The 20,428-nt window shown below is 45.5% G+C and overlaps 2 protein-coding genes across 2 annotated transcripts in view; one reads left to right on the top strand and one right to left on the bottom strand.

Moving 5' to 3' along the window:
• LOC148454249 (uncharacterized) overlaps positions 1-7,337 on the bottom strand; it is a 236,274-nt gene extending 228,937 nt beyond the window's left edge. Inside the window, exons 1-4 of the mRNA XM_088461130.1 lie at positions 7,193-7,337; positions 6,435-6,626; positions 5,081-5,669; positions 80-351 (exon numbers count right to left, since the gene is read on the bottom strand). Of these exons, the coding sequence (XP_088317256.1) occupies positions 80-351; positions 5,081-5,669; positions 6,435-6,626; positions 7,193-7,270 (1,131 nt within the window). The 5' untranslated portion in view covers positions 7,271-7,337. The remainder of the gene's footprint in view (positions 1-79; positions 352-5,080; positions 5,670-6,434; positions 6,627-7,192) is intronic.
• Positions 1-20,428, top strand: part of LOC148454248 (uncharacterized) — a 60,689-nt gene that overhangs the window by 22,376 nt on the left and 17,885 nt on the right. The gene's annotated exons all lie outside the window — the stretch shown is intronic.

The following is a 20,428-nucleotide window of genomic DNA, read 5'->3' as shown; positions in this document are numbered from 1 at the left end:
ATTTATAGATGAAACATTTCCCACACTCAGAGCATGTATGGGGCTTTGTACTGGTCTTAGTTGGTTGATCATTAATGACTTTTGTGTTCTGTTGGGCATCTATAGAACAGGAAAATACTTTATCTACTGCAGGAGCTGTAATAGGTGTACCACTATCTGAGGTATCAGGAGACCATTCCCCATAATCAGAGGGATCAGATGACACATGTGCACTGTGAGGTGCTGGGTGTATAATTGTGGTGTTAGGGTTTTGTCCTAGAGAATCTCGGGTGAGGTTGTGATCTTCTATGTCACCATCTTTAGATAAGATGAGATGTCCCTCTGAGATCTTCCTTCTGTTACATCCATCTGCTGGGAATAAAATAATATATGATAAAAGTATTGTTTCCCTGTAACTGGGATAGTTTTCCAATAGAGACTATGGTGACAGGTCCCCAAATTAGCAACAAATGGGGAAGTTCCGTTGTGTCATGGTACAATGTATAATGGTCACATATTATACTGTGCTATAGTTATCACAGGGGTTACATGTTTATTCTAATACAAAATATAAAGACAATTGTTATCGGCATTGGCCCCACCACTACAAACCTGGGTACATCTAGCAATCCAAGCACAAGGCCTTCAGCAAAACATTTAAGCTTGCAGCCCAGTATCAAGGTTCTTGCAAGTATCTATATTGTATATGCATCACCATTAAACTGCTGGTAAAGTGTGCTCACCTCCCAGATCCAAGTTCTAACACCTAAACAAGCATAGGCTAGTGAGCCACACACAAAACGGCCTCATATCGGCATGATTGACAGCATTCAGGACTTTAGGCACAATTTTGAAACAAAATAAAATAGGCCAGTGCTGGATGTTACCCATACGTTACATGGTACCAGCCGCGTGGCGATAGGTTTTTGTTTCACAATTCGCTTCTGTAGCTGGGAGGTGAGGAAGATGTAACTACAAGTTAGTGTTGTAAGAAGGATCATTCATAGAGTAGGAACTCCTGATGCTGGGCTGCAAACTTAAATGTTTTGAGCAAAATATGAACAAATCCCTATCCTGTCCTTTGCTGGATACACACAGGGCCGGATTAAGGGGGGGGCGACAGGGGCGATCGTCCCTTGGCCCCCACACCCAGGCTTGGACTGGGCTGCCGCACCGACTGTAAGCCCCGCCCCCTACCGCGGGAGGGCGTGGTCTATTGCGCTGCCAGTGTCTGCAAGGTAATTCCTTTTACACAACAAGGATGCAAGGCAGGGGAACCCCCAACAATGGATAATTTTTTTTTTTTTTTCTTTTTTGAAACCCTTGTACTCACGCTGCAGCACTCGGATGGAGGGAGCGGAGCCTTCAGTTTTGGGGGGAGGGACCACTGTGCACTTCAGCCTCTCTGACTATCCCTGTTGGCTGTAGTGCTTGCTTAGACAAGCTGTCACAGGAAGGTGGGGGCGGGCTCTGAAAGAGTGACCAGCGCGTGAGATTTCTAAATTGTGAGAGCAGCAGCTGCAGGGAGAAGGAGCAGCCTGGAAGAGCCCATTATCAGCCAGGGAATGGAGAGCTCTGTGCCAGCCAGGGTGAGTGCAGGAGTGTATACTGTATCTGTGGCTGATCCAATTCCCCCCCTCTGCCCCTCAGAGTTTGTGCCACGGGGAACAGCGCAGGGACACAGTGCAGGACATTACTGGGTGAGCTGTACTAGTAGTTACCCTGGCTGACTCTCTCTCTTGTCACTACCCCTCTATATCTTATATCTCTCTCATCCCCACCCCTCTCTCTCTCTTGTCCCTCCTGTCTATTTGTATTATTTATTTATTTTTATACTCTTTTCTTTTTAATGTTATTTTATGCATTAGCAGTGGTGGCCCAATTATTGCAAAGTGAATGGTAAGGGGGCCAGAGAGCTGCCTCCCATTGGTTAAAATTATACCCAGTCCCCTTTTATTGTGGAAAGTAAAGTTACTCCCATGAGGGCCAGGGCCGGCTCCAGGCACACTCCAAGCGTGCGGCTGCACATGGGTCCAGGTGTAAAAGATCCCCGTCCACCCGCAGCTGTAATTATTACTCTCAGTGGGAGGCCGCAGTGAAGGATGGGGCGGAGGGAGAGCACAGGACGGCGCTGGGTACCGAGACACCTAGCGCCTGCACTGGATGCACCATAGGGAGGAATGCGGTAAAGCCCCAAAAATGCAGGTTTGACCGCATTTCTGATGTGCACCAAGCCCTGAAGTGCACTTGGTTGCTGTGGGTAACACCATCTTCCTGATGGTGTTACCCATAGAAGCCAATGGGCTTCTTTCCACAGAGTTCTGTCAGAGGGATCCGATTGGATCCCTCCCAGCACCCCCCTACGGCATGTGCAGAAGGATGCCAGAGAGATTTCCTGGGTCATAGACCCAGAAGCCACTCCACCGCAAAAGGCTGCTCTTACCGACAGAGTGGTCCTTTGTGGGGATCGTCATGCATACTGGCGTTACCAATGCCAGCATGCATGCAATGACCGGCGTCATGCATTCCGCCCCTGGGCAGTTATTCGTCTTTCCTTCTTGTGGCTGGCCTTAACTTTTTCAGCTTTGTGCTGCCTCCCTTCTGGGGGCCCCTACCATTGCATTCCCCTGTGGGCCCTTCATGCCCCAGTCCGCCACTGCCCACACCCATCGGGGTTAAAGTGAACCGGAGGAGACAGAACCAGTTCCGCCTCCTCCGGCCAACCCAACCCCGGCGCCGCAGGGAGGCACCATTTGCCAGACGCCCGCTGAGATTGTAATCAGCGGGCACCCGGCTCCCTCCCCGCAGCGACAGCCAGAGACTGGAGCTCACTCGTGAGCTCCGGACTCTGGCTCACGCAGTGCACTATGGGAGAGACGTCATGATGACGTCTCTACCATGGTGCAGAGGAGCAGCCGGGCGGCGTGGACGTGGACGTGGACTTCGGCGGGAGTGGGGCTTAAGGTAAGTAATAGCTCTTTTTTATTTTGTAGTGCAAGCGGCTCTTTGTACTGGGGGCATTACTTGGGGAGGGGGGGCATTACTCGGTGGGGAGGGGGGCCTTACACCTGGGGGCATTACTCAGGGGGCATTAATATTTGGGCACCACTTCTGGAGGCATTGCTATTGGGGCTCTACTACTTGAAGGCAGGGCATTACTACTGGGGCACTAGTACAGAGGGAACATTACTATTAGGGGCACTAATACAGGGGCATTACTACAGGGGGTATTACTACTGGAGCCACTACCACAGGAGGCACAACTACAGGGGTATTACTATTGGGCACACATAGGGGGCATGACTACTGGTGGACATTACGATTGGGGGAACAACTACAGTGGTATTACTACTGGGGGTATTTATACAGGGGCCACAACTACTTGCGGCATTACTACTTGGGGCAAGACTACTTGGGGCATGACTACTTGGGGCATGACTACAGGGGGCATGACTACAGGGGGCATGACTACAGGAGGCATGACTATTTGGGGTACTATTAATGGGAGAATTGCATAAAGGGCACCACTACTGTGGGCACTGACACTACTGAGATCCCCACTGTGCATACCCCAAGTTCGTCACATTTAATACGGGACCCCACATGTTTGTTGCCCAGGGGCCCCCACAGACCTTAATCCCGCCCTGGATACACACAGATTCTAGGGATTCTTACTGTCAGCAACCACCTGTTACTGACTCCTCCCAATGCCTCCTGGGTGGTGGTGGTTAATTGCCTCTGATCTCTCACAGGGTATCTGGACTGAGCTTGGAGACACTGGGCTCAGAACAGCTGGGAGTAGTGTTTGGAGCTACTCTGGTAGTCACAGGATACGAGCAGATACAGGTATCTAAGGCAATTGGATATTTATTGCTCATGGGATATGTCTTACAAAGACAGTTATTCCATAGCATACAAGGTGTTACACAGGTTCTCTCCTCTCAGATAGTCACAGGGTATACACCTTACAGAGTCACATCAGTTCTTTATATACAGATAATGTATATAACACAGCGGGGATCCAGCCCAAACCTCTCTACATAAGTTATCACCAGGAAACCAAAACTAAATATAATTTCACAGGAACTTGTTCATTACATTCCTCCTGTGATAAGCCTGACACTTATTACACAGAATATTTACTCATCATGAAGAAAACTAAATTACTGTGACATAAACACGACGTGTTACATGACTGGTCTCCTTAGTACGGAAGGCATGAACAGGAAACTCCAACATGCGGGAAGACCGAAAGACAAAGACATCACTAGGGCAAATGGTTACTCACAGGCTTCACTAACATGTCACTGCCTGTATCTGGGTGACACAATAACCTCCCCTTATCGGGTAACCTGTGGCTCTCCAGCTGCTGTGAAACTACAAGTCCCAGCATACCCTGCTGTAGTTTTGCTATTAGGAAATGCTATAACGGTGGCAGGGCATGCTGGGATGTGTAGTTACACAACAGCTGGAGGGTCACAGGTTGGCCAGGCCTGTACTAGACCATGAAAGCTGAAGGCACGTGAAAAAGACACTGCTGCCTCCAGGCTTACAGGAAAGATGGGCAATATCCATGGGATGTACGGAGAGAGAAGCTGGAAATGCGCACAGGTCGCCATATTGGGGAATATTTACATGAATATTATTTTTATTATTTCATATTTCCATTATGAAAAAGCAGGAGAGTAGTGTGGGAGGAAATTATTTCATCCCTAAAGACGTGTTCCCCACCCTCATGGTGATCCCTCCTACGTACAGAAATGTCTACTAGTTCTTCTTAGTAGGAAGTGAGCACAAATATTCAGTATATCATCCTATGTAGTGTCAGTAGGCCAGGCCAAGCCCTTCGGCTGAGCACGTAGAATAAGGAATTGTTTTAACAGGACAAGGTTGCACCCTGTGCTGGCCCCATCCACTGAGCGCACAACACCATTACATCACGCTGAGGGGGTGTGACGCTGCTTCAGTAAGTGCAACGATAACTGTCCTAAGGACGCCGATTGGCTTCATATACTGGCTAGACGCCCATAGCTAGTTACGGCCCTGTGTTGTACTGTAAGGAATATATGACTCTTTCCTGTAATAAGTATTTATTACTCACCTGTGCTGATATCTGTAGGGATTTCCTCCTCCTTACACTGCTGATCACCCCTCACATACGTCTCTTCTTCTCCCTCTATATCTTCTGCCTTCATATCAGTCACATACGTCTCTTCTTCTCCCTCTATATCTTCTGCCTTAATATCAGTCACATACGTTTCGTCTTCTCCCTCTATATCTTCTGCCATCATATCAGTCACATACGTCTCTTCTTCTCCCTCTATATCTTCTATCTTTATATCAGTCACATACGTCTCTTCTCCCTCTATATCTTCTGCCTTTCTATTGGTCACATATGTCTCTTCTTCTCCATCTATATCTTCTGCCCTATTATCAGTCACATACGTCTCTTCTTCTCCCTCTATATCTTCTGCCTTCATATCAGTCACATACGTCTCTTCTTCTTCCTCTATGTCTTCTGCCTTCATATCAGTCACATACGTCTCTTCTTCTCTCTCTATATCATCTGCCTTTATATCAGTCACATACGTGTCTTCTTCTCCATCAGTATCTCCTGCCCTATTATCAGTCTCACAGGTCTCTTTTTCTGCCTCTATATTTTCAACCTTAATATTACTCACAACATCAACCTAAAAAACAATACAAAACATAAAAAAATAAAATACATTTGTCTAGAAAAGAAACCCACTAAGGAAGCCACTAACATGGTAAAACAAGTCCTGGACACTTCCTACACCATTATTTGTACATACTATTATCAATGACAAATGTATGGAGATCAATAAAACTTTTCAAACAGCCTTAGAGTCTCCTCACACAAGTGTCCAAAGAGGATACCACCAAATTCATTTGACACATGCACGAAAGAGATTATTCTTGAATAAAGCTATGCTAGGAAGGTATGTCCCTATCATGTTTTGGAGGACACATTTACGAGCTACAGGCAATACTAACAGCAACCCTTTGTGCTCCTCATGATCCATTCCAAGGACGAGTCGCGGATACCCATCACTGCACACACCAGGGAGGAAGGGAGAAGGGGGGCTGGAGCAATTAAGTGAGTAGTGGAATACAGCTGAAAACCTCACCAAAAATATTTCACTGGGCGACAGTCCCATGTACAATGTACAAAGATGATGGAAAGTCCCCGAGCATGAAAAATATATTGAAAGTTGTTGCTTGCAATATATCTGCTGGACTAACAATGTGCTATGCTACAATTACTAACATGGCCTTTTACTGATGCTGATAGAGGCGTGTAAGCAGAAGAAACATCTTTTGTGTTACTGAGTGATTGTCAGCATCGGCTAGAGATAATTAAGTCAATGTTGTGGCCAAATTTATGTTAGGCATTGCTATAGTGACCTGTATAATGTCCTATTCCCAGCAGTCACCTCTCCAGTCAGCAGCTGAATGATCCTGTTGGTGAGTTCCAGAATCTTCTGTTTATTGTGTCTCTCATGTATCAGTGAGTGAGGTGGAGGCACCGTGATGGGGCTCTGGGTCCTGCTCAGTCCTCCTGACACATGTGGACGTCTGCTGGGTGTCTCACACTCACTGGATGTCTTCTTCACTACTGTGTAATCCTGTTTATTGAGGGAGACACCAATTATCACTGAATACAGTCCCAGATCCCCTCACCTCCCCAGTCATGTCCCTGTGTTATTGCTATTGATATAAGTGATGTCACTGTGACACTCCCAGATCCCCTCACCTCCCCAGTCATGTCCCTGTATTATTACTATAGATATAAGTGAGGTCACTGTGACACCCCCAGATCCTCTCACCTCCCCAGTCATGTCCCTGTATTATTACTATAGATATAAGTGATGTCACTGTGACACTCCCAGATAACCTCACCTCCCCAGTCATGTCCCTGTGTTATTGCTATTGATATAAGTGATGTCACTGTGACACTCCCAGATCCCCTCACCTCCCCAGTCATGTCCCTGTATTATTACTATAGGTATAAGTGATGTCACTGTGACACTCCCAGATCCCCTCACCTCCCCAGTCATGTCCCTGTATTATTACTATAGATATAAGTGATGTCACTGTGACACTCCCAGATCCCCTCACCTCCCCAGTCATGTCCCTATATTATTACTATAGATATAAGTGAGGTCACTGTGACACCCCCAGAACCTCTCACCTCCCCAGTTAGAACGAAGATGATCTCTAAGGTGAGCTGTAAGATCCTCTCAGTACGGTGACTCCCGTCTTTGCCCATCCTCAGTGAATCAGTGAGAATACAGAACGTGCAATGTTGAATAATGACTCTGGTTCCTCAGATCAGGACTTTCTAGGAATAAATAGAATAAATATAACAGACATCACAGAGAACACATATAACAGTGAGACATGTAACGCTGAGTAACCAGTAAGTCCCCCCTTTCCCCCAGCCATAGAGCCCTGACCAGTGTCTACCAGAGGTTCCTGTGACCCAGCACTATAAGACTCAGGGGCTGTCACACAACGCTGAACTGCATAAGGTTACACCAATGCTCCTCTCCTGGCCCAGGGGTTCTTATTCCACCAAGACACATCAAATGCTCTTTGTACCACTAGAAATAAGTTACATCTGTGTTCGGACACTGTCCTTTATTTTGTATCTGACATTGTCTCCTTACATGCAGGAGTTAATATCACTCCCCTGTTTTATCACCGGCCTCACAGACTATTTATTCCTGCCCCTCATCATGCCCCCTGCTGGTCATCGATTGTTTTCCCTGGATTGTATTCCATGTCCTGTACCTGCGCTCCTGTCTACAAGACTTCTGCAAACTGCAGCTACACTGCTGTCTGAGTCTGTCTCATCTACTCTGCAGCTTTTTGTCTTTGCTTGTATCCAGTCTGTATATCTCCAGCCCATAATATGTGCAGCTAAAGCCAGCTGGGCCTCTGCAAGCTGTCCCTCCTATTGCTGCATGTGACTCTGACTCATCCACCAGCATATGGTTGTTTGTATCCAGCTTTGCACACCTTCAAGTTCTGTTTACCACCAGTTCCAGTCCGGTTCATGTAACACTCCTGACTTTTCTGCATTGCCTGGACTATGTTTTGCTTCAATAAACAATTTATATTTCACTATGCTCCTGACTCCACAGCTGTCAAGTATCCAGTTACATAACTATGGGACAGAAACGGGGGCTTTCCACAGATTATGGTTTCTGTTTTAATTACACCCTAGAAACTGACAATGTCAGACCCCATAATTACAGAAAATATAAATTACACTATTCGGTCAATTTCCTAGGGACATACATATTACATACATGTATACATGCATAGAAATAACATACATGCAAAAATACATACATAATCAGAATGGGACATAGCTGAGGTTTTGTCACAAGCTCCGGGAGTGTTTCCTGAAATCCCCCATAACTCTCTCCTAGGACATCACCAATACGTCATCATTCCTCGCACACACACACATATAAATATATATATGATACATTACTCCATTATAAAGACTCAGTGGACGAGCATATGCCACTAATAAGTTATCTGGTTTCCTAAGCAAATAAATAAAAGAGCCTTGAATCTTTTCCCAGCAGCTGTGAGGAACACCGATGGGACCTGAATCGCTCAGAGCAGCTGTGAGTAACGAAGATGGGACCTGGATCGCTAACAGGAGTCCCCTCTCCCCTGTATAATAATAATACCACATATCAGTGTGTACAGGGAGCTGTGTTATTCCCCCTCATATATCACTGTACGGTCCCCTCTCCCCTATATAATAAAACCATTTATCAGTATGTGCTGGGAGCTGTGTTATTCCCCCTCATATATCACTGTACAGTCCCCTCTCCCCTATATAATAATACCACATATCAGTGTGTGCTGGGAGCTGTGTTATTCTTCCTCATATATCACTGTACAGTCCCCTCTCCCCCTATATAATAATAATACCACATATCAGTGTGTGCTGGGAGCTGTTATTCCCCCTCATATATCACTGTACGGTCCCCTCTCCCCTATATAATAATAATAGCACATATCAGTGTGTGCTGGGAGCTGTGTTATTCCCCCTCATATATCACTGTACAGTCCCCTCTCCCCTATATAACAATAATACCACATATCAGTGTGTGCTGGGAGCTGTGTTATTCTTCCTCATATATCTCTGTACAGTCCACTCTCCCCCTATATAATAATAATACAGCCCCCTCTCCCCCATATAATAATAATACCACATATCAGTGTGTGCTGGGAGCTGTTATTCCCCCTCATATATCACTGTACGGTCCCCTCTCCCCTATATAATAATAATAGCACATATCAGTGTGTGCTGGGAGCTGTGTTATTCCCCCTCATATATCACTGTACAGTCCCCTCTCCCCTATATAATAATAATAGCACATATCAGTGTGTGCTGGGAGCTGAGTTATTCCCCCTCATATATCACTGTACGGTCCCCTCTCCCCTATATAATAATAATACCACATATCAGTGTGTGCTGGGAGCTGTGTTATTCCCCTCATATATCACTGTACAGTCCCCTCTCCCCTATATAATAATAATAGCACATATCAGTGTGTGCTGGGAGCTGAGTTATTCCCCCTCATATATCACTGTACAGTCCCCTCTCCCCTATATAATAATAATACCACATATCAGTGTGTGCTGGGAGCTGTGTTATTCCCCCTCATATATCACTGTACAGTCCTCTCTCCCCTTATATAATAATAATATAATATATACAGGACACGTTACCTGGCACCGGATGTAAGGAATGTCTATGACAAAATGGCCGCTAGATCACCTGCAGCCGCGCCCCCACTGCTCTTTGATTGGTAGACTATAAGAATATGGCCGCCGGTCACCGGACATGAGGACACCATTATACTAAGAGTTTGTGACTCTAGTGATGAAGCTGTGAGAGGGAGGAGCTGGTTGCTGCTGTAACAGGACGTCCCTCCTACTTTCTGCCGCCTGATTGGATACTCGCTGCTGCCAATCACCGCTGTGAGGGGAATGAGAGGAGGGCGGTCACTATGATACGGGGGGCGGGGTAAACAGGAGCCATAGTTACATGGAGATGAGAGGGGCGGGGCTATGTAGAGGGGGCGTTTTTTCTGCAGCTTCCGGGTGACGGTCTCGTGGCAGCAGGAAGAGGAAGAGTCAGCAGGTGATGGTATTTATTATTATTATACAGGGGGAGCAGACTGTGGTACTGCATTCGCTTGATACAGGTGGAGCATTCCCCTGTGTTGGTGTAATACAGATGGAGCAGACCATGGCACTGGATTATCATTATACAAATAGCAACAACACAAGTCGGACGTTCTCTCTATATTTTGGGGGCATTCACCCTACTAATAATAAAACGTAACCTGTAATAGTGTCAGTAAGAAATGACCATGGTGTTATCCGTGTAGCGCAATAAGTCAGGATACAGCATTGCAGGTTACCACGGTGACCTATAGCATCTAGTTATACGGCATTGCAGGTTACCACGGTGACCTATAGCATCTAGTTATACAGCATTGCAGGTTACCACGGTGACACATAGCATCTAGTTATACAGCATTGCAGGTTACCACGGTGACATATAGCATCTAGTTATACAGCATTGCAGGTTACCACGGTGACCTATAGCATCTAGTTATACAGCATTGCAGGTTACCACGGTGACACATAGCATCTAGTTATACAGCATTGCAGGTTACCACGGTGACCTACAGCACCTAGTTATACAGCATTGCTGGTTACCACGGTGACCTATAGCATCTAGTTATACAGTATTGCAGGTTACCACGGTGACCTATAGCATCTAGTTATACGGCATTGCAGGTTACCACGGTGACCTATAGCATCTAGTTATACAGCATTGCAGGTTACCACGGTGACCTATAGCATCTAGTTATACAGCATTGCAGGTTACCACGGTGACCTATAGCATCTAGTTATACAGCATTGCAGGTTACCACGGTGACACATAGCATCTAGTTATACAGCATTGCAGATTACCACGGTGACACATAGCATCTAGTTATACAGCATTGCAGGTTACCACGGTGACCTATAGCATCTAGTTATACAGCATTGCGGGTTACCACGGTGACCTATAGCATCTAGTTATACAGCATTGCAGGTTACCACGGTGACCTATAGCATCTAGTTATACAGTATTGCAGGTTACCACGGTGACACATAGCATCTAGTTATACAGCATTGCAGGTTACCACGGTGACCTATAGCATCTAGTTATACAGCATTGCAGGTTACCACGGTGACCTATAGCATCTAGTTATACAGTATTGCAGGTTACCACGGTGACCTATAGCATCTAGTTATACAGTATTGCAGGTTACCACGGTGACCTATAGCATCTAGTTATACAGCATTGCAGGTTACCACGGTGACCTATAGCATCTAGTTATACAGTATTGCAGGTTACCACGGTGACCTATAGCATCTAGTTATACAGCATTGCAGGTTACCACGGTGACACATAGCATCTAGTTATACAGCATTGCAGGTTACCACGGTGACACATAGCATCTAGTTATACAGCATTGCAGGTTACCACGGTGACACATAGCATCTAGTTATACAGCATTGCAGGTTACCACGGTGACACATAGCATCTAGTTATACAGCATTGCAGGTTACCACGGTGACCTATAGCATCTAGTTATACAGCATTGCAGGTTACCACGGTGACCTATAGCATCTAGTTATACAGCATTGCAGGTTACCACGGTGACACATAGCATCTAGTTATACGGCATTGCAGGTTACCACGGTGACCTATAGCATCTAGTTATACAGCATTGCAGGTTACCACGGTGACCTATAGCATCTAGTTATACAGCATTGCAGGTTACCACGGTGACCTATAGCATCTAGTTATACGGCATTGCAGGTTACCACGGTAACACATAGCATCTAGTTATACAGCATTGCAGATTACCACGGTGACACATAGCATCTAGTTATACAGCATTGCAGGTTACCACGGTGACCTACAGCACCTAGTTATACAGCATTGCTGGTTACCACGGTGACCTATAGCATCTAGTTATACAGTATTGCAGGTTACCACGGTGACCTATAGCATCTAGTTATACGGCATTGCAGGTTACCACGGTGACCTATAGCATCTAGTTATACAGCATTGCAGGTTACCACGGTGACCTATAGCATCTAGTTATACAGCATTGCAGGTTACCACGGTGACCTATAGCATCTAGTTATACAGCATTGCAGGTTACCACGGTGACACATAGCATCTAGTTATACAGCATTGCAGATTACCACGGTGACACATAGCATCTAGTTATACAGCATTGCAGGTTACCACGGTGACCTACAGCACCTAGTTATACAGCATTGCTGGTTACCACGGTGACCTATAGCATCTAGTTATACAGCATTGCGGGTTACCACGGTGACCTATAGCATCTAGTTATACAGCATTGCAGGTTACCACGGTGACCTATAGCATCTAGTTATACAGTATTGCAGGTTACCACGGTGACACATAGCATCTAGTTATACAGCATTGCAGGTTACCACGGTGACCTATAGCATCTAGTTATACAGCATTGCAGGTTACCACGGTGACCTATAGCATCTAGTTATACAGCATTGCAGGTTACCACGGTGACCTATAGCATCTAGTTATACAGTATTGCAGGTTACCACGGTGACACATAGCATCTAGTTATACAGCATTGCAGGTTACCACGGTGACCTATAGCATCTAGTTATACAGCATTGCAGGTTACCACGGTGACCTATAGCATCTAGTTATACAGCATTGCAGGTTACCACGGTGACCTATAGCATCTAGTTATACAGCATTGCAGGTTACCACGGTGACACATAGCATCTAGTTATACAGCATTGCAGGTTACCACGGTGACATATAGCATCTAGTTATACAGCATTGCAGGTTACCACGGTGACCTATAGCATCTAGTTATACAGCATTGCAGGTTACCACGGTGACACATAGCATCTAGTTATACAGTATTGCAGGTTACCACGGTGACCTATAGCATCTAGTTATACAGCATTGCAGGTTACCACGGTGACCTATAGCATCTAGTTATACAGCATTGCAGGTTACCACGGTGACACATAGCATCTAGTTATACAGCATTGCAGGTTACCACGGTGACACATAGCATCTAGTTATACAGCATTGCAGGTTACCACGGTGACATATAGCATCTAGTTATACAGCATTGCAGGTTACCACGGTGACACATAGCATCTAGTTATACGGCATTGCAGGTTACCACGGTGACCTATAGCATCTAGTTATACAGCATTGCAGGTTACCACGGTGACCTATAGCATCTAGTTATACAGCATTGCAGGTTACCACGGTGACCTATAGCATCTAGTTATACAGCATTGCAGGTTACCACGGTGACACATAGCATCTAGTTATACAGCATTGCAGGTTACCACGGTGACACATAGCATCTAGTTATACAGTATTGCAGGTTACCACGGTGACCTATAGCATCTAGTTATACGGCATTGCAGGTTACCACGGTGACCTATAGCATCTAGTTATACGGCATTGCAGGTTACCACGGTGACCTATAGCATCTAGTTATACAGCATTGCAGGTTACCACGGTGACCTATAGCATCTAGTTATACAGCATTGCAGGTTACCACGGTGACACATAGCATCTAGTTATACAGCATTGCAGATTACCACGGTGACACATAGCATCTAGTTATACAGCATTGCAGGTTACCACGGTGACCTACAGCACCTAGTTATACAGCATTGCTGGTTACCACGGTGACCTATAGCATCTAGTTATACAGCATTGCGGGTTACCACGGTGACCTATAGCATCTAGTTATACAGCATTGCAGGTTACCACGGTGACCTATAGCATCTAGTTATACAGCATTGCAGGTTACCACGGTGACACATAGCATCTAGTTATACAGCATTGCAGGTTACCACGGTGACCTATAGCATCTAGTTATACAGCATTGCAGGTTACCACGGTGACCTATAGCATCTAGTTATACAGCATTGCAGGTTACCACGGTGACCTATAGCATCTAGTTATACAGTATTGCAGGTTACCACGGTGACCTATAGCATCTAGTTATACAGCATTGCAGGTTACCACGGTGACCTATAGCATCTAGTTATACAGCATTGCAGGTTACCACGGTGACACATAGCATCTAGTTATACAGCATTGCAGGTTACCACGGTGACCTATAGCATCTAGTTATACAGCATTGCAGTTTACCACGGTGACACATAGCATCTAGTTATACAGCATTGCAGGTTACCACGGTGACCTATAGCATCTAGTTATACAGTATTGCAGGTTACCACGGTGACCTATAGCATCTAGTTATACAGCATTGCAGGTTACCACGGTGACCTATAGCATCTAGTTATACAGCATTGCAGGTTACCACGGTGACACATAGCATCTAGTTATACAGCATTGCAGGTTACCACGGTGACACATAGCATCTAGTTATACAGCATTGCAGGTTACCACGGTGACCTATAGCATCTAGTTATACAGCATTGCAGGTTACCACGGTGACCTATAGCATCTAGTTATACAGCATTGCAGGTTACCACGGTGACACATAGCATCTAGTTATACAGCATTGCAGGTTACCACGGTGACCTATAGCATCTAGTTATACAGCATTGCAGGTTACCACGGTGACACATAGCATCTAGTTATACAGCATTGCAGGTTACCACGGTGACACATAGCATCTAGTTATACAGCATTGCAGGTTACCACGGTGACATATAGCATCTAGTTATACAGCATTGCAGGTTACCACGGTGACCTATAGCATCTAGTTATACAGCATTGCAGGTTACCACGGTGACACATAGCATCTAGTTATACAGCATTGCAGATTACCACGGTGACCTACAGCACCTAGTTATACAGCATTGCTGGTTACCACGGTGACCTATAGCATCTAGTTATACAGCATTGCGGGTTACCACGGTGACCTATAGCATCTAGTTATACAGCATTGCAGGTTACCACGGTGACATATAGCATCTAGTTATACGGCATTGCAGGTTACCACGGTGACACATAGCATCTAGTTATACAGCATTGCAGATTACCACGGTGACACATAGCATCTAGTTATACAGCATTGCAGGTTACCACGGTGACACATAGCATCTAGTTATACGGCATTGCAGATTACCACGGTGACACATAGCATCTAGTTATACGGCATTGCAGGTTACCACGGTGACCTACAGCACCTAGTTATACGGCATTGCTGGTTACCACGGTGACCTATAGCATCTAGTTATACAGCATTGCGGGTTACCACGGTGACATATAGCATCTAGTTATACGGCATTGCAGGTTACCACGGTGACACATAGCATCTAGTTATACAGCATTGCAGGTTACCACGGTGACACATAGCATCTAGTTATACAGCATTGCAGGTTACCACGGTGACACATAGCATCTAGTTATACAGCATTGCAGGTTACCACGGTGACCTATAGCATCTAGTTATACAGTATTGCAGGTTACCACGGTGACCTATAGCATCTAGTTATACAGCATTGCAGGTTACCACGGTGACCTATAGCATCTAGTTATACAGCATTGCAGGTTACCACGGTGACCTATAGCATCTAGTTATACAGCATTGCAGGTTACCACGGTGACACATAGCATCTAGTTATACGGCATTGCAGATTACCACGGTGACACATAGCATCTAGTTATACAGCATTGCAGGTTACCACGGTGACCTACAGCACCTAGTTATACAGCATTGCTGGTTACCACGGTGACCTATAGCATCTAGTTATACAGCATTGCAGGTTACCACGGTGACCTATAGCATCTAGTTATACAGCATTGCAGGTTACCACGGTGACATATAGCATCTAGTTATACGGCATGGCAGGTTACCACGGTGACACATAGCATCTAGTTATACGGCATTGCAGATTACCACGGTGACACATAGCATCTAGTTATACAGCATTGCAGGTTACCACGGTGACCTACAGCACCTAGTTATACAGCATTGCTGGTTACCACGGTGACCTATAGCATCTAGTTATACAGCATTGCGGGTTACCACGGTGACATATAGCATCTAGTTATACGGCATTGCGGGTTACCACGGTGACACATAGCATCTAGTTATACAGCATTGCAGGTTACCACGGTGACACATAGCATCTAGTTATACAGCATTGCAGGTTACCACGGTGACACATAGCACCTAGTTATACAGCATTGCAGGTTACCACGGTGACACATAGCATCTAGTTATACAGCATTGCGGGTTACCACGGTGACACATAGCATCTAGTTATACGGCATTGCGGGTTACCACGTTGACACATAGCATCTAGTTATACGGCATTGCAGGTTACCACGGTGACCTATAGCATCTAGTTATACAGTATTGCAGGTTACCACGGTGACCTATAGCATCTAGTTATACAGCATTGCAGGTTACCACGGTGACACATAGCATCTAGTTATACAGCATTGCAGGTTACCACGGTGACCTATAGCATCTAGTTATACAGCATTGCAGGTTACCACGGTGACACATAGCATCTAGTTATACGGCATTGCAGGTTACCACGGTGACACATAGCATCTAGTTATACAGCATTGCAGATTACCACGGTGACACATAGCATCTAGTTATACAGCATTGCAGGTTACCACGGTGACCTACAGCACCTAGTTATACAGCATTGCTGGTTACCACGGTGACCTATAGCATCTAGTTATACAGCATTGCGGGTTACCACGGTGACATATAGTATCTAGTTATACGGCATTGCAGGTTACCACGGTGACACATAGCATCTAGTTATACAGCATTGCAGGTTACCACGGTGACACATAGCATCTAGTTATACGGCATTACAGGTTACCACGGTGATATATAGCATCTAGTTATACAGCATGGCAGGTTACCACGGTGACCTATAGCATCTAGTTATACAGCATTGCAGGTTACCACGGTGACCTATGGCATCTAGTTATACAGCATTGCAGGTTACCACGGTGACCTATAGCATCTAGTTATACAGCATTGCAGGTTACCACGGTGACACATAGCATCTAGTTATACAGCATTGCAGATTACCACGGTGACCTACAGCACCTAGTTATACAGCATTGCTGGTTACCACGGTGACCTATAGCATCTAGTTATACAGCATTGCGGGTTACCACGGTGACCTATAGCATCTAGTTATACAGCATTGCAGGTTACCACGGTGACATATAGCATCTAGTTATACGGCATTGCAGGTTACCACGGTGACACATAGCATCTAGTTATACAGCATTGCAGATTACCACGGTGACACATAGCATCTAGTTATACAGCATTGCAGGTTACCACGGTGACACATAGCATCTAGTTATACGGCATTGCAGATTACCACGGTGACACATAGCATCTAGTTATACGGCATTGCAGGTTACCACGGTGACCTACAGCACCTAGTTATACGGCATTGCTGGTTACCACGGTGACCTATAGCATCTAGTTATACAGCATTGCGGGTTACCACGGTGACATATAGCATCTAGTTATACGGCATTGCAGGTTACCACGGTGACACATAGCATCTAGTTATACGGCATTGCAGGTTACCACGGTGACACATAGCATCTAGTTATACAGCATTGCAGGTTACCACGGTGACACATAGCATCTAGTTATACAGTATTGCAGGTTACCACGGTGACCTATAGCATCTAGTTATACAGCATTGCAGGTTACCACGGTGACCTATAGCATCTAGTTATACAGCATTGCAGGTTACCACGGTGACCTATAGCATCTAGTTATACAGCATTGCAGGTTACCACGGTGACACATAGCATCTAGTTATACGGCATTGCAGATTACCACGGTGACACATAGCATCTAGTTATACAGCATTGCAGGTTACCACGGTGACCTACAGCACCTAGTTATACAGCATTGCTGGTTACCACGGTGACCTATAGCATCTAGTTATACAGCATTGCAGGTTACCACGGTGACCTATAGCATCTAGTTATACAGCATTGCAGGTTACCACGGTGACATATAGCATCTAGTTATACGGCATGGCAGGTTACCACGGTGACACATAGCATCTAGTTATACGGCATTGCAGATTACCACGGTGACACATAGCATCTAGTTATACAGCATTGCAGGTTACCACGGTGACCTACAGCACCTAGTTATACAGCATTGCTGGTTACCACGGTGACCTATAGCATCTAGTTATACAGCATTGCGGGTTACCACGGTGACATATAGCATCTAGTTATACGGCATTGCAGGTTACCACGGTGACACATAGCATCTAGTTATACAGCATTGCAGGTTACCACGGTGACACATAGCATCTAGTTATACGGCATTACAGGTTACCACGGTGACATATAGCATCTAGTTATACGGCATGGCAGGTTACCACGGTGACACATAGCATCTAGTTATACGGCATGGCAGGTTACCACGGTGACACATAGCATCTAGTTATACGGCATTGCAGGTTACCAGGGTGACACATAGCATCTAGTTATACAGCATGGCAGGTTACCACGGTGACACATAGCATCTAGTTATACGGCATTGCAGGTTACCACGGTGACACATAGCATCTAGTTATACGGCATTGCAGGTTACCACGGTGACACATAGCATCTAGTTATACGGCATTGCAGGTTACCACGGTGACACATAGCATCTAGTTATACGGCATTGCAGGTTACCACGGTGACCTATAGCACCTAGTTATACGGCATTGCTGGTTACCACGGTGACCTATAGCATCTAGTTATACAGCATTGCAGGTTACCACCGTGACACATAGCATCTAGTTATACAGCATTGCAGGTTACCACGGTGACACATAGCACCTAGTTATACAGCATTGCAGGTTACCACGGTGACACATAGCATCTAGTTATACAGCATTGCGGGTTACCACGGTGACACATAGCATCTAGTTATACGGCATTGCGGGTTACCACGTTGACACATAGCATCTAGTTATACGGCATTGCAGGTTACCACGGTGACCTATAGCATCTAGTTATACAGTATTGCAGGTTACCACGGTGACCTATAGCATCTAGTTATACAGCATTGCAGGTTACCACGGTGACACATAGCATCTAGTTATACAGCATTGCAGGTTACCACGGTGACCTATAGCATCTAGTTATACAGCATTGCAGGTTACCACGGTGACACATAGCATCTAGTTATACGGCATTGCAGGTTACCACGGTGACACATAGCATCTAGTTATACAGCATTGCAGATTACCACGGTGACACATAGCATCTAGTTATACAGCATTGCAGGTTACCACGGTGACCTACAGCACCTAGTTATACAGCATTGCTGGTTACCACGGTGACCTATAGCATCTAGTTATACAGCATTGCGGGTTACCACGGTGACATATAGTATCTAGTTATACAGCATTGCAGGTTACCACGGTGACACATAGCATCTAGTTATACGGCATTACAGGTTACCACGGTGACACATAGCATCTAGTTATACGGCATTACAGGTTACCACGGTGACATATAGCATCTAGTTATACGGCATGGCAGGTTACCACGGTGACACATAGCATCTAGTTATACGGCATTGCAGATTACCACGGTGACACATAGCATCTAGTTATACAGCATTGCTGGTTACCACGGTGACCTATAGCATCTAGTTATACAGCATTGCGGGTTACCACGGTGACATATAGCATCTAGTTATACGGCATTGCAGGTTACCACGGTGACACATAGCATCTAGTTATACGGCATTGCAGGTTACCACGGTGACACATAGCATCTAGTTATACGGCATTACAGGTTACCACGGTGACAAATAGCATCTAGTTATACGGCATGGCAGGTTACCACGGTGACACATAGCATCTAGTTATACGGCATTGCAGGTTACCAGGGTGACACATAGCATCTAGTTATACAGCATTGCAGGTTACCAGGGTGACACATAGCATCTAGTTATACAGCATTGCAGGTTACCACGGTGACACATAGCATCTAGTTATACAGCATTGCAGGTTACCAGGGTGACACATAGCATCTAATACAGCATGGCAGGTTACCACGGTGACACATAGCACCTAGTTATACGGCATTGCAGGTTACCACGGTGACACATAGCATCTAGTTATACGGCATTGCAGGTTACCACGGTGACACATAGCATCTAGTTATACAGCATTGCAGGTTACCACGGTGACCTATAGCATCTAGTTATACAGCATTGCAGGTTACCACGGTGATATATAGCATCTAGTTATACAGCATGGCAGGTTACCACGGTGACACATAGCACCTAGTTATACGGCATTGCAGGTT

Source organism: Taudactylus pleione, unplaced genomic scaffold (genome assembly GCF_031769625.1).
Source record: "Taudactylus pleione unplaced genomic scaffold, aTauple2 ptg001020l, whole genome shotgun sequence".
NCBI lineage: Eukaryota > Metazoa > Chordata > Amphibia > Anura > Myobatrachidae > Taudactylus > Taudactylus pleione.
This window is presented reverse-complemented; position numbering and strand designations above follow the sequence as displayed.